The sequence below is a fragment of the Schistocerca nitens genome, chromosome 4, assembly GCF_023898315.1.
Source record: "Schistocerca nitens isolate TAMUIC-IGC-003100 chromosome 4, iqSchNite1.1, whole genome shotgun sequence".
NCBI classification, from domain to species: domain Eukaryota; kingdom Metazoa; phylum Arthropoda; class Insecta; order Orthoptera; family Acrididae; genus Schistocerca; species Schistocerca nitens.
Genome location: NC_064617.1, coordinates 288454832 through 288470473, shown reverse-complemented (window position 1 = coordinate 288470473; position 15642 = coordinate 288454832). Strand labels below are relative to the sequence as shown.

Sequence of the window (15642 nt, the reverse complement as noted above, 5' to 3'; positions counted from 1 at the left end):
ACTGCACAAATACATCCTGTCAGCTCTTGCTAAGATTTCAGAATGGTACAAAGACTGGCAATTTGCTTTATATGTTCAAGATTGTAAAATTGTGGACTACACAAAATGAAAAAATGTGCCTGGTGGTTATAAATACAGTCACTCATAGAGATCCTGTAATGGGTTAATTCGGAACTGATTTATGCTGGAAAAAAATAAGTTCCAGTTTTAGCCACCAGGGGAAAACCTGGCACTGTATTTCACTGGTGCGATGGTATGACATCCACACTCTCCTCTGACAAGCCATAATGTGAGTGAACAGTATGGCTCTTGAGATGAAAGACCATGTGCTACTAGTGAAACTGTTTTATGTGAACAGCAGCCATTACAGTGATGCATTGAGAGTATCAGAGAGTATCACTGAATGAAAGGTCTGAGAAGACACTCTTGTCATTAAATGGCTTAAAGAAGATGATAATGAAATTTGGAAACATGGGTGAGTTTGGTGTGGCATCTGGAAGAGGAAGGCTTCATATCCTAGTGGAAGTTACTGATGAGGTTGCTCTTGCTGTAACTGATCATGCATCATATGCCCCAGGTAGCGCTAGTGTTCATGCAGTGCCATGAGAATTGTCCATCCCATGGTCAACAATACAGAAAATTTTGTGGTCTTTTTTACAGTGGTACCCATAAAAGATCCAGATGGTGCAACAACTGGAACCTAATGATCTGCAGCAATGTTCTGAATTTTCGATTACTGGCACAGACTGAAGTTGATAACATGTGGCCAGGCAATATTCTGTGGAGTGATTAGGCACATTTTACACTACAAGGTACAGTGAATACACAGAACTGCCAAATTTGGGGAACCGTTAAATTGTATGTTGTGCAAAAAGAACTATGGCACTCCCAAATGTGACTGTGTGGTGCAGATTCACAAGCAGCTTTGTTCTTGGTTTTATCTTCTTTGTAGAGAATACACTCAGGAGGCCTATCAGGCATACCGTGATGTCTGCAAGTTATCAAGACCTCCTTGTAGAGCATGTTATTCCTTATTTTGGAAGAGTGCTGCTGTGTGGAAACCACAGATTTCATGCAAGATGGGGCAACACCCCATGTCACTTATCCAGTGAAAAATCCACTTAATGCAACCTTCCATAAATGTGTTATCTCCAGGGGTTTTACACATGCATAGCCTGCAAGATCACCTGATGTGTGGTCTCTACTTGATATGATATGAAGGCCAGTGTACAAGAACTGATGCTCAGATTCCACTGGAACTTCTGTGAGCAACTGTTTATCACATCATTTTACAGATGTAGCATCTCAATGAAGTCTCTGGTGCTCATATTGAACAATTTGTGTAAGTGGTGGGGTATAATAAAATCAACATTAAGTCTTTCTCACTTATTTGATCTTTTCTGCCCACATCCAGTTCCTAATCCATTACATATAGTAGTTTTTCCATATATCTTTCTTGGATTCGCAGTGCCAGATCTACACCTGGTGGCCAGAACCAGAACTAATTTTTCCAGTAAAAATAGGTTTCACATTAATGCAGTAGAATATCTACCAAGTTTTGATGTCATATGACAATTACACCCCACACTGGTCCTCTGTGGACATTACATTACATTACAGTGTCATATGACTATGATATTGATGGAATCAGTCAACTAATGCAAATACCTGGGTGCAGCTTTTTGTATGGATATAAAATGGAATGATCACATAATCTCAGACATGTATAAAGCAAAGGTAGAAATTGATTCATTGACAGAATACTGGGAAGTGCAATGAATCTACAGAGCAGATTGCTTTCAAAATAAAAAAATAGAAACTCCAGGTAGGAATATCAACAATGTAAGAAAAAACAGATTGCTACTTACTGTACAAAAGATGCATTGACACATGACTGCTGACTCCATCATCTCAGGCTGAAATGCTGGATTTGGCAGTTGTGTGTGCATCTTGGGCCAAGATGCTAGAGCTGGAGATAGTGTGTGTATGAGGTATACTTGCTTTGTGTGTGTGTGTGTGTGTGTGTGTGTGTGTGTGTGTTTTACAGATGAAGGCTGTTGCTGAAAGCTATACGTGAGTGTCTTTTGACTGTGTCTGTCTGCAACTTGACATGTCTTCTTTATGGTAAGTACCAATCAGTCTTCTCTTACATTGTTGATATTACTTACAAAATACTCATACAATTCATCCTACATTATGTTTCAAGTTTGTTGGGAGTGATACCACTTAGGACTAACAGAGTATATTGAATATATGTAAATAATAGCAGCATGAATGGTCACATAGTTGCTTAACACATGGGTCAGCATCTTGGAGATGCAGAAGATAGATATGCCTGAACTGTACACACTTAAAGACACTAGCTATTCAGCTAACGCCTACTTTAAAATTTCAGTGACACATATGAAGTGTGGAATTGAGGAATATACCAAAGTCCCATTTGCATCACTATCATAAGAACAATGATGTCAGAATGAAACTAAGTACAGAATGCATCATGGCACTTAAGCATTCTTCCTGCACCACATAAGTGAATGTTACAGGAATATAACCTGAATACATCATACAGTGGGAGGCAACGTTTTCCATGCACTTCGCAGTAGTTTACAGAGTACAGATGAAGATCAGAATGACTTTTTTTCTTGTGTACATGAAATGCATCTAGGCAACTTAAAATTCTGTAACTCTGTTCATGCCTAGCTGATATCGCTGTGTGAATAGCACAGTCTGTTCGCTCTTTCTGTATATACAATGCAACATCAAGACAACTTTCCATGTAGGGACTCTTGTTAATGATGACGATAATAGTTTCAAAAATACAACTATTCTTAATAGTACTAACAATATCAATAATAATGATTATGTTACTGATGCCTTATATGCCTGAGTCAGTCCACTATCCTTTTAATGAAGAAAAACTTATTCATCTCTAAATCATGATGGCCAGACATGGATTTGAACAGCCATCTCTCCAAATGCGAGCCTAGTGTTGCAAATATTGTGCCACCTTCTTAGTTATTATACAGAAAACATATATTAAAGCCTCTGCAATTGAGAATTCCCAAAGATAATTGTCTTGTATGTTTACCAATGTGTTACTCTTGAGTGGCATTCAAAGACTTATTCAGCATTACATTCACTTACCCATATTGTCAGAAACTTTTCATTTTTAAGTATGTAATTACTGTTTATTTTCTTCTTTTGGTTCTACAACATGTGGTATGAGCTATAGTCTGTGAACATGTATTTGCATAATTTCCCAGAAACATTGTGGTAAGCATAATACATATGTTAACACCATCTTTGTTTTTATATTTTCCCTCAAGATATATTCGCAATATAAGTTCATCCAGTTCCTTCATGAGGCTTCCTGTCTTTTTACATAAGATACTAAATGCATTTTCTTTCATATAATTGGTTTAATTAAAGTTACTCAGTTTTGCTTTGCTGGTAAGTGGTGCAGCTATTACTATATTTACACTGCAGTACATTCCAGGAAGAGTCTTACAACATATTACTTCCTCCCATTTATGTTTTTCAAAATGACCACAACATGAAAATTCAAGAAACTGGAGCTAATACAGCGGTTTACTGATAATCATTCTCCCCACACAGGGATCAGGTATCAGTTAGTGATACCAGAAGCTTCCTTTCCACATACCATCAGGTGGCTTGTGGAGTGTTGATGTAGATGTAGATGAAGCGCTGTTGTCCAGAATTTTCTGTCACAGAGTACTGAGAAAAATAACACTGTGGTTACCATACAGGACTTTTATTTATGAGGAGCAGGATTCAAAACCCCACTAGCTATCCTAAGTTACAATTTCTGTGATGCCATAAAATCAAATAAAGTGAATGCCAGATGGGGTCTTTGAGATGGATATAACCAGTTTTGTCACACCAGCATTGTCCTATCAGAGTGTGTGCTTCATCTCTAATGATGCCATCATCAGATTGTTAGCTCAATCTTACTTTATGAAATGTCTATTATTGTTGGCCAGTTGTGTGCTATCAGTTCAGAAATACGAAAAAAACAATCTTTAAAAATAATGTTGACCTGCAGATTTATATTAGTTTGCTATTTGGACTATCTCTTTCATTAATTGCTGGTGTGTAACCAGTCTGATTAAAATTTCAAAACTGAATGGATTCAAAACAGCTTCGAAAGGAGCCCAAGAAACTGTATCATTTGTTGTGGATACTTTTTGAAAGCAACTAAATGTCTTTATATTGACAATTTTGAAATGTTTGAATTTGTGACCTTATTATCTGCATCAGAGATCTCATTTTGCTTCTAAAGTAGAATATGCTCACGAATTTGATATAGTATAATCAGCACTTAAACCACAGTAAAATTAACAGATTCCTTTTGCCTTTTCATTGGAGACAGCTGGGGAAAGTAAGACAAACAAATAAACACACACATACATATTTAAAAACAAAGATGCTGTAACTTACCAAATGAAAGCGTTGGTATGTTGATAGAGACAATAAAAATGACGGCATCGTCTTTCCCTCTCCTTCCCTCTTTCCTAATGAAGCAATCTTGGGTTGTGAAAGCTTGACATTTGTGTGTGTATTTGTGTGTTGTTTATTGTCTCTATCAACATACCAACGCTTTTGTTTGGTAAGTTACAGCATCTTTGTTTTTAGATATATTTTTCCCATGTGGAATGTTTCCCTCTACAATTTTCTTTTTACACTATACTGCTATTAATAACCAATTTTATTGAAATTTCATGAAGATGAACCAATTCATAAAAGTAAAAAAATGTTTTAAATGCTGTGTACATTAAATCAGCACAAATTGATGGCAGTTTCTCAATTTATCAGCTGAGATTGAGCATCATCGTGAAGAAAAATTTTTATAAGTTTCACACTTGTCATCTTCAGAATTTCACCTGAAGATGATGAGTTGGATACTTATTGAAACATTGCTTTGGGATGGCACTGCATCATGGGCGACAACTGACATTTTATGAGGTATGAAAATATGCATTCGCAGTAGTATAAATTGTTGCATAATAGAAAATCTACAGTTAACTATAAATTAAACACTCATTGCACACAGATATTTCTTGATTACCTAAGACAAACTCAACACAGCACTGACTTTCTAATGGAATGTGTAAAGTAAAGAGCTACTTGTTTTACAAGATAAGAGGAGAAATGCAGAGTGCTGAACAAGTTTGCTACACTTCAAAATGTAGAGTGCAATTTTTCCCCCTCAAATCAGGATACATCACAATCCTTTCTACATTAAAAATAGCCTCACAGATGTTACATGAATCTGAGTGTAGAACCAAAGTGATAACTACTGTGGATAGTAAGTAATGTACACATGATAGTTTAAATAAATTGATGACTACAAAAAAAACTAAGATGTCACTGAGGAGAGATATGAGTAGGCCAAGTGAAAACACAGATAAGTTCATGTTAAAAGATTTTGGGGAAAAGCAAAACAGTACCTTCACTCTCTCAGTAATGATACAGAGGTGGTTATTTTCTCAATAAAAAGGAAAAAAAACATAACAACGTAATGATGAATGTCTCTACAATCCTACATTAATGGCTAAATTATTGTTTTTATATCAAAATTTACATGTAGCCCATTTTACAACTGTATGGTCAAGTTGGCTGCTTGTGCAATAGTTGCAAAACTGGTCACAAAAGTAATTTGGGTGCATATTTGGCTATGTCAGGGAGCATGGTAGACAGCAGTAGTGTTTTAAAGTAACGTGAAACAAAGAGTCATAAATGAACAAAATGCTGTTTTATTTCAAATCTTTAAAGAAGTTTAAGCCTTTAAATAAAAATACAAGACTTGAACTTTTACAAGATGCATAATAGTTTTAGTCAGGTTTAATCATTCAATTCACACTTAATGTTAATAACATTTTTCTTGATAATAGGAAATCTTTGTAAACAAATCTTTGGAACATGAAATATTTCAAAGACAGAATCCCGAAGTAAAATGACTGAAACAATGTTTGGGGAACTGTCATCATCCAAAAGATCAAAATCAAACCCTTCAGCCTTGCCATTTTTGTTTTTGCCCATTCCCATTAGCTCCTGCTGCTCAAAAACTTTTATGTAGAATTTTAACTTTTCCTCCTTGGGCCATGTCTCTCCCCAGAGAAGTGCTAGGATATGGATCACATCCATAACTTTAGCTTTTTACAATCATCGGCTCTATATTTCTTTGTCTCTTCCTTGAACTACAGTTTCCTGTGGCCTCTTCTCTGTCATCACTAACACTACTCTCAGCATTAGTTTTGTCAAGCTCATCAACATGTTCTTTAATAGCAGAAGTTTCCTCTTTATTATCCTCATCCATTTTGGATTGTCCTACAATAAATCTGACCATAAACTCCTTCTAAAATAACAAATGCATCAAGCATGCTGGCTGCTCCTGTTACTCGTAAAACAATGCCTTTTCATATCTTCCTTCTTATGAGGGAGCGACAAAAGAAAAAACATATGAGATTCCCTCCAGTACTGCAAACCTAAACATTTTGGTCACAGGCTGCTCAAAACTGCAAGTTTTATAAAGTGTTGTGTGTGGCAAGGCGACATGTCCAGTTCTCCATCCATAGCCTTTGTCAGCAGTCATGATTCCTTAAATCTTGGCCTCTTTTGCATCTAGTTAGGATTTGGCTGGTTTTACAACCCAATGTGTTGTTGTGTTGAAGACATGGCCACCTCTGCACCCATGCACCATTTCCAAGCTCATTTTAAAGGTCTTAGAGCCATTTTTGCATTCTGATTGATACAGCATTAGAGAGACTTGAAAATTAATATTAATACAAGAGGGAGACTTCAGCTCAATTTTTTTTCCCCACACAGACACATTTGCACCTGGGGTACTCATATATAAGAGTAAGATAAAAACAATATGTTTGATGCTAAAACAATAAATAAATTTAGAAATATCTTCAAAATACTTTTTAGAAGTCAACTTGTCTGAAATTTTCACAAAAATCAGCTTTTCAATACATAAATTACACACCTGAAAATAAATTGTATAAAAAAGCTTATTTCCACATTCTTGTATAATATTAATTAATGTCACAAGAAAATTATATATTTATCCATTGCTTATTATGGAAATATTTGTGTAGTTTTACACAAAATTTCATCAAAACTGCTCTCTCTCTCTCTCTCTCTCTCTCTCTCTCTCTCTCTCTGTGTGTGTGTGTGTGTGTGTGTGTGTGTGTGTGTGTGTGTGTGTGTGTTTTATTAACTGTCTCTTTAACTTAATCACAACAGCAGTTACAGAATTACAGAGACTAAAATATTTTATTAATTGTGTATTGAGTGAAATAGATAATTAGCTTTCTATTGAGCGATATTTACCTCCTTAACAGACCCTGGTGATGTGACTAGGTAATATATGACATAAGCAGGCACCCACAGCATAGATGAAAGGCTGATGAGAATACCCAGTACTTCTGCCCACACAGGATAAGTGTAGTCCTTGCCATATGTAACAGGTTTATATTGTATAAAGTAGAACAAGAATATTGCCTGTGAAATGAAATAACCTATTAGGAAAATTATAAGCAGCAAAACAAACATTGTACAAATACTTAACACTGAAACTGTAGTGGGATAAGTTTCTGCTAGCTACTACTTGAGTTTCAAAGGAGCAGAGTCACACAATTTTCAAAAACAAAATCAACAAGCTGCTGTGAAAAGCCATAATATTAAGATACAAATTAATTCACTTAAGTAAATTTCAACACAAAAAGATTTCTTATAACTGTGCCTGAATAAAATGAAGAATATACATTTAAGATAGGAAAAGATGATGTCACATGATAAATATTTGTTTTAGTAGAGAAGAAAGGAAAAAGCACATCAATGGAATGGATAGAGAATTTTACAATCTGCTCTCAAGCAAAAACCAATGTTTGTAGCATCAATTGCAGAGCATGTTAGAGCAACACTGGGTTTGTCCATCTCAAGCTGTTGGTGAACCATAAAAGAAAGTGATGTTGAACTTTCAGATAGTTACTAACATATGCATAATAGAGTCTGGAAACTTACAGAGTAAATCATTTTTTTCTTGATGAATTTTTGTATGTATATATAGCATGTTAGAAATATCATTGTCATGTGAAGTTCCTTTCTTGCAGGTATAACTAAGTACCAGTCATTTGAAATAAGGCTCTAATTACATTAAAACATATTTTCTGTTTATAAGCAGAGAATATAGTCCAGCAGGGATCCAAAAGCAGTAATGTGGAGTAAATAAATCTTTGATCTTATTACTGTGCTTTCTAGTGATTGTCTGACATGTTAATCCTTGTACCCACCAGCATCACAAGTGGTGCACAGAAAACCCAGCAAGCATACCAAAAGCGACCTGGCCTGACACCCATCATCTGCTGCACACAGTCACAAAACTTGTCAGCACCAAATATCCAGGATATAGCAATTGTCTGGAAGAAGCACACCCACAACAGAGACATTCCACTTGCAGAATAGAAGTCCATCAGCTGAAAGACATATGCACCTCCCTGTGTGGTAAGAAAAAGAAGATTATTGTTTTTATCTTTTGAATTACAGTGTGGTATAATATCCTCTTCAGGACACAGAATCTTACATTAGGATCATGCCTCCCATTGCATTTAGAACTACAGTGTACTGACACACATATCATGGGTTACAAAAAGGCAGCATACAACTTTTAAGACACCATTTCATTTCATCATAACTATAAAACAAGATTATTCACTCAATCAACCATATGTTTCCCTGTGAGAGTAGGTGGTCTGGTAATAGAAAGTCCTTAATGAAATATAAAACTGAACACATTTGTGTGTGTGTGTGTGTGTGTGTGTGTGTGTGTGTGTGTGTGTGTGTGTGTGTTAATAAGCTATTTTTATGTCATTCACAGTTTATTTGTATTGAATCCTGGAGGTCAACCATATATCCAGGTATCCATTTATAAGGTGTCTCGCAAATGGGCACATCAAATAAGAAACATTTTTCTGCTGTATTGCAGAGAATACTATGATATTCTGACCATCATGAGGCTGCGCATTGTCTTTATGGAATAAAGTGCAGGTAATGTTGTTAAAGGAAGAGTTTGATGCCTATAGTTTCACAGGGGTAGTAGTTATTGCTGGGCCATGTGCAATAAATTCTTAGCACTCATCCAAACTCATGTAGTAACATTGCATCATGCCTGTTATAACACTCCATAAACAATGATTACCATGACAGTAAATCATTAATGTCTTCAGTTGTTATGGGTGGAAGAATACAGCCAATGACATGAGGATTATTAAAAAAATTTCCTTTTGGAAAATTTTTGTGTGTACCCAACTCTACACACTTTCCTGTTTTTGCCAATATGGCAATGCCCAATCACATTATGCATTCTCCCTTGACCTGACATGTTGATGAATTGTAGACTCACTCTGGAACAGCTTGGCAAGTAATGCCTCAAAAATGCAATGGACTCCTCTTAACATAATTCCTTGAATTGATGGTCTTACTGCTGACTGAGAACTCTTCAGAAAAGATAATTCACACACATCTAATGTCTCACTATTCATGGGGCTCCCCTACAAAATAGCTTTGGGTGTGAGATGATATGCCCAACTGGCTATTGTCTGAGACTTGAAAGTCCCTTATCTTTTCCTTGTGCTGTTGTAATTGAACACCAAATTTTCACTGAAACATTCATTCACTTTATTCTTCACTTATGTCAATACCTCCTAGGCGAGGTTGCCATCATTCATGTAAAGGGTGTCTTCTATATGTTTATCCCATCCTTGTGATGGAAGGAAGCTGCCATTTTTCATTCATGATTTGACAGTACCCGGCTAGAACCTGCTGTGTTAGCACACCATGAGCACTGAACAGGGTGGCAGTATGCAAACCACTGATACTGCTTCGTATTATTAGTAAGTGGCACATCTTGTACCTGCATGGAAAGAGGCCACCTTCACAAAGGCAATCGCAGACAGTTTTGGTCTGATTTCTGCAGGTTATTGTGCTCTGCAGGTATTGCAACTGAGTTACACTATGCTAATATACAATTCAGTTAGACAAGTATTGGATAATATGGAGCCCCACATCTGGTGCTGGAAACCCTTCAACAGTGAAAGAAGTGGACATAGGTCTAAGTTCGTACACTGCTGGCCATTAAACTTGCAATGCTAAGAATGTTAGCAAATAACAAAATTTTACTTATTGTGCATGCACAGTGTAGTAGCAAGGCTGACACCTCTGGCAGCAGCAACTGTAACCCAGTCGGGCTTTACGTCAAGCTAAGCCTGGATGACATGTGATACATCAATGCGTGCTCCTTCAACTATGTGCCAGAGTTCATCAGTCATAGAGAGACTGGCTCATCTCTTGGCAACCCAGATATTTTCAGTGGGGTACACCATATAAAATTGTCTATTAAAAGATAAAATCTCTGACAATGTTATCAACTCTAAAATGAGCAGACAACAGAATGACAGAAAACTGCTGCTAATCTGCACAATTACTTATGGACACTGCCCTTCCACATGACACTGCAGAGGATGAATTTGATGAACACAGAGAATTGTGGAACAAAAGTAGGGAAGCATATAGTGGAGATGGGACAGTTTTTCCATTTATGGAGAAGGAACTGAGGAAAGAATCCTGGAACTGAAAAGGAATAAATCACCTGGCTCTAATCACATACCTACTGAAGTTCTACATCCCCTTCATATACACGTAAGTTTGTATTTCTGCCAACTCTGTAACACATGTTAGCTACAAGGAAGAATAGTAGATATATGGAAGAAATTAAATGTGATTATCTTGAAAAGGGCTGAAGACAAGGAGCCCCTCACTCCAGACTCCTACAGATCAACTTGCTTTCTCAATACTTAAGAGGAAGTGCTGGAGAAGCTGCTGTTTGGTAGACCACAGAAAAGGCTTCTTCATGGAATGAAGTCACAACAGTTTGGATTCAGAAGTGGGAAGTAAACAGATGACATGGTAAATGAGGCAATAACACTTGCAAAAATTGCTCTACATAAGCTATTGTAACCATAATGGCGGACTATAACTTGACTTCTGATCATTTATGGTGGCCACCTGAGGAGCTTAGACTGCCCCTGAGTGTTCTGTAACTGTTTTAAGAACTGTTGTCAAAACAGAGAAGCAACTCTATCATACCCAAGAGAGACTGTTACAAAAGAAATTTTAAAAGGCTGCCCATAGGGATCCATAAATAGCCCAATCTCTTGGGACGTGGTTCTCAGTCCAGTATTAGGAAAGCTGCAGAATAACAAAGCAGTCATAGGAGTAGTGACATATCACAATGACTTGATGGTATTTGTAATGGGCAGCTCCAGAAGTTGCCTGGAAGAATGATGTAAGGTAGTCCTTCAGCAGTTGTGTCAAAGGTGCCAAGGAGTTCAATTGTTTCTTGTGACTGAAAATATAGTGTAGTTGTACATGTTAAAAACGGATCCTTTTAAGACACCCAGTCTTGAAATTAAGCAATAGGTCCCCAAAAGAGATACACAGGCACCTTCTTTGATAAGCAACAAAATTATAGTGCATTTACTGAAGAAATGAGTAAGAGGGCAGGAACATGATACACAAAAGTATTAGTTTAGCCTGTTACTATTGTAAACTACAAATGTAAACAATAAGAACATGTAAATGCAAACAATATGAATGTATCATTATGCTATCCTAACTGCAATTATGGGGTACTGTGCAATTCTTTTGGCACACAGATTTCTGCTGATAACACCTCCGTGGGATGTCAACAGAGTGCAATGAGAAATATTCCTTTGGCTGATAGGAGCTTTTTGTGTTGTCAGTTGAGGCACTGCAGCTAACACTTACATTATGTCCATTGGATCTCCATATATGAGAAAAAACAAGAATGATGATATACTGGCTGAAGAAATAACAATGCTATGAAGTGCTGAACATAATAGGAATACAGGCTACAATCAAGCAGCAAATTCACAATCAGATCCTTCACCTGTGGCAGAAATAACAGGATGATGCTCAAACAGTGAGGTGAATGTATGGTTTTCTCCAAAATATAAAACAGAGACTGGGAAGGAGTCACCACACTCCCTCAAGAGGCCTGACACATTTCTTGATGGGTCATGAGCCTTATGTCACCTACTGGAATTGAGCTGGTTGAAGACAAATCTCTGACTGTGCCTGTGATGAAGAAGGCTTGCCAGAACGCAACATCTGTGGATGTCCGCATCATGCCAATATTGCTGATTGTTGTATTGTGCACTGTGAGGCAGAATGGCAGGTCTTAGACAATACTGCTGGTGCTGTTTCAAGAAAAGCTTGGATAACACATTACCGTATTGGTCAATCCCCATCTACTTCACTGTAGAAGGTTATGGCAGAAGGTCAAGAAGCAATGCAGTGGAGGCAGCAGAGGTCAAGCTGTGACAGATGAACAGCCAACATGTGCCTGTGCAGCAGTTGCAACAATAACAACAGAATGGAAGTGCAGCTATGGGCTGCCTCTCACCACCCAAGAAACTAGAACAAGAGTGATGTGAACCAGCATGTGGCTGCACTCTCCACCAGCAGCAACAGCACTACCTTGGAATAAAAGAGTCATCCCTTCCAACCAGGGAGTCAACAAACAACAGTAGACATAGATGCAACCATAATGCCACAATAATGCCCAAGGAGCTGGCAGAATATTCCTATGGACTGGTGAGTGATGGAGTGTGTTGTGAAATGTGACAGAAAGAAGTGATTTTATTATTGTTTACAGTCTGTCCCAATTAGATATAAACATAGTGTATACAAGTGACCGAAAGGGGGGATCAAGTTGTAGACCAATAATAGTGATAGACATAATTAGATTTTGAAATAAGTGCAATTTTTATTAATAATAGAGATAATTATGGTGATGGGACTTGATCCTCTGTTGGATGTAATAATGCATACTGTGCCATGAGTTTCAAATGTATAGGGAAAAATTCCTATTTATAGTAATAATTTGTGTAAAATGCATACAAGTTGTGTTTTAATAATAGGTAAAGGCCACCAATTATTTGCATCACCAAGAATATAGCACTCTTAATGCCCAGGCAAAAAGGAATACAAATGTCTCAAAAATGAAATCGACAGGAAGTGCAAAATGGCTAAGCAGGGATGGCTAGAGGACAAATGTAAGGATGTAGAGGCTTGTCTCACTAGGGGTAAGATAGATACTGCCTACAGGAAAATTAAAGAGACCTTTGGAGAGAAGAGAACCACTTGTATGAATATCAAGAGCTCAGATGGCAACACAGTTCTAAGCAAAGAAACGAAGGCAGAAAGGTGGAAGGAGTATATAGAGGGTTTATACAAGGGCGAAGTACTTGAGGACAATATTATGGAAATGGAAGAGGATGTAGATGAAGACGAAATGGGAGATAAGATACTGCGTGAAGAGTTTGACAGAGCACTGAAAGACCTGAGTCGAAACAAGGCCCCGGGAGTAGACAACATTCCATTAGAACTACTGATGGCCTTGGGAGAGCCATTCATGACAAAACTCTACCATCTGGTGAGCAAGATGTATGAGACAGGCGAAATACCCTCAGACTTCAAGAAGAATACAATAATTCCAATCCCAAAGAAAGCAGGTGTTGACAGATGTGAAAATTACCGAACTATCAGCTTAATAAGTCACAGCTGCAAAATACTAACGCGAATTCTTTACAGATGAATGGAAAAACTGGTAGAAGTGGACCTCGGGGAAGATCAGTTTGGATTCCGTAGAAATGTTGGAACACGTGAGGCAATACTAACCTTACGACTTATCTTAGAAGATAGATTAAGAAAAGGCAAACCTACGTTTCTAGCATTTGTAGACTTAGAGAAAGCTTTTGACAATGTTAACTGGAATACTCTCTTTCAAATTCTGAAGGTGGCAGGGGTCAAATACAGGGAGCGAAAGGCTATTTACAATTTGTACAGAAACCAGATGGCAGTTGTAAGAGTCGAGGGCCATGAAGTGGAAGCAGTGGTTGGGAAAGGAGTGAGACAGGGTTGTAGCCTCTCCCCGATGTTATTCAATCTGTATATTGAGCAAGCAGTAAAGGAAACAAAAGAAAAATTCGGAGTAGGCATTAAAATTCATGGAGAAGAAGTAAAAACTTTGAGGTTCGCCGATGACATTGTAATTCTGTCAGAGACAGCAAAAGACTTGGAAGAACAGTTGAACGGAATGGACAGTGTCTTGAAAGGAGGATATAAGATGAACATCAACAAAAGCAAAACGAGGATAATGGAATGTAGTCAAATTAAATCGGGTGATGCTGAGGGAATTAGATTCGGAAATGAGACACTTAAAGTAGTAAAGGAGTTTTGCTATTTAGGGAGTAAAATAACTTATGATGGTCGAAGTAGAGAGGATATAAAATGTAGACTGGCAATGGCAAGGAAATCGTTTCTGAAGAAGAGAAATTTGTTAACATCGAGTATAGATTTAAGTGTCAGGAAGTCATTTCTGAAAGTATTTGTATGGAGTGTAGCCATGTATGGAAGTGAAACATGGACGATAACTAGTGTGGACAAGAAGAGAATAGAAGCTTTCAAAATGTGGTGCTACAGAAGAATGCTGAAGATAAGGTGGGTAGATCACGTAACTAATGAGGAGGTATTGAATAGGATTGGGGAGAAGAGAAGTTTGTGGGGCACAACTTGACTAGAAGAAGGGATCGGTTGGTAGGACATGTTTTGAGGCTTCAAGGGATCACAAATTTAGCATTGGAGGGCAGCGTGGAGGGTAAAAATCGTAGAGGGAGAGCAAGAGATGAATACACTAAGCAGATTCAGAAGGATGTAGGTTGCAGTAGGTACTGGGAGATGAAGAAGCTTGCACAGGATAGAGTAGCATGGAGAGCTGCATCAAACCAGTCTCAGGACTGAAGACCACAACAACAAACAATGCCCATTTGACATTTGGTGCGTGCTGCCTTCATGGTTTGCAATTTTAATAGTGAACAGTGTAGATAAGAAATAATAAAAAATTAACACATTGTAATTTAACTTTATACAACAGATACACTAAAGATTTGTAGCAATAATACAGGCTGTTTACACTTACAAATAAAGTCTTGTCCTTGTCTGATCAGTGACTGTGGCGTAGTACCTCCCTTACACCTATCATGTCTGATGAATCCAAATTTTGTCTTGAAGATACACCGACAGATTATGCACTTGAGGACATTGTTCACAGTGTAGACATAGATGTACTGTGTGGGCCTAGATTTTACTGCAGCCCACTTATTCAACACATGCAAAGCTGTTTATTTGTATGCTTCTACATATTTATGTACCATCTTGCACCAATTAGATCAGTCATCTGCAAGCTGTTCAGCCTTAGAACTTGCAACACAGCAACCTAATGTTATATACACAAGACAAATGATTTTTTCCTTTAACTCTGAAATGTTTGGCATGGTTACTGAAAAAGTAAATTATGATTCATGCTTTTGCTTCTTATAATGTCATTGTATTAATCATTTAAATTTCCGGATGATTGTCATTTTATGATTGATGTGCACGTGTGTTACATAATCTCTGATTATATATAACGAGAAAGTGCTGGTATGTTGATAGACACAATAAAAAACACAAACACACACAAACAAATATTCAAGC

At 37.4% G+C, this 15642-nt stretch overlaps 1 protein-coding gene across 1 annotated transcript in view; it reads right to left on the bottom strand.

Annotated features, from left to right (window-relative positions):
* Window positions 1-15642, bottom strand: part of LOC126252066 (sodium- and chloride-dependent GABA transporter 1-like) — a 125233-nt gene that overhangs the window by 8242 nt on the left and 101349 nt on the right. Inside the window, exons 9-10 of the mRNA XM_049952911.1 lie at window positions 8319-8522; window positions 7357-7527 (exon numbers count right to left, since the gene is read on the bottom strand). Of these exons, the coding sequence (XP_049808868.1) occupies window positions 7357-7527; window positions 8319-8522 (375 nt within the window). The remainder of the gene's footprint in view (window positions 1-7356; window positions 7528-8318; window positions 8523-15642) is intronic.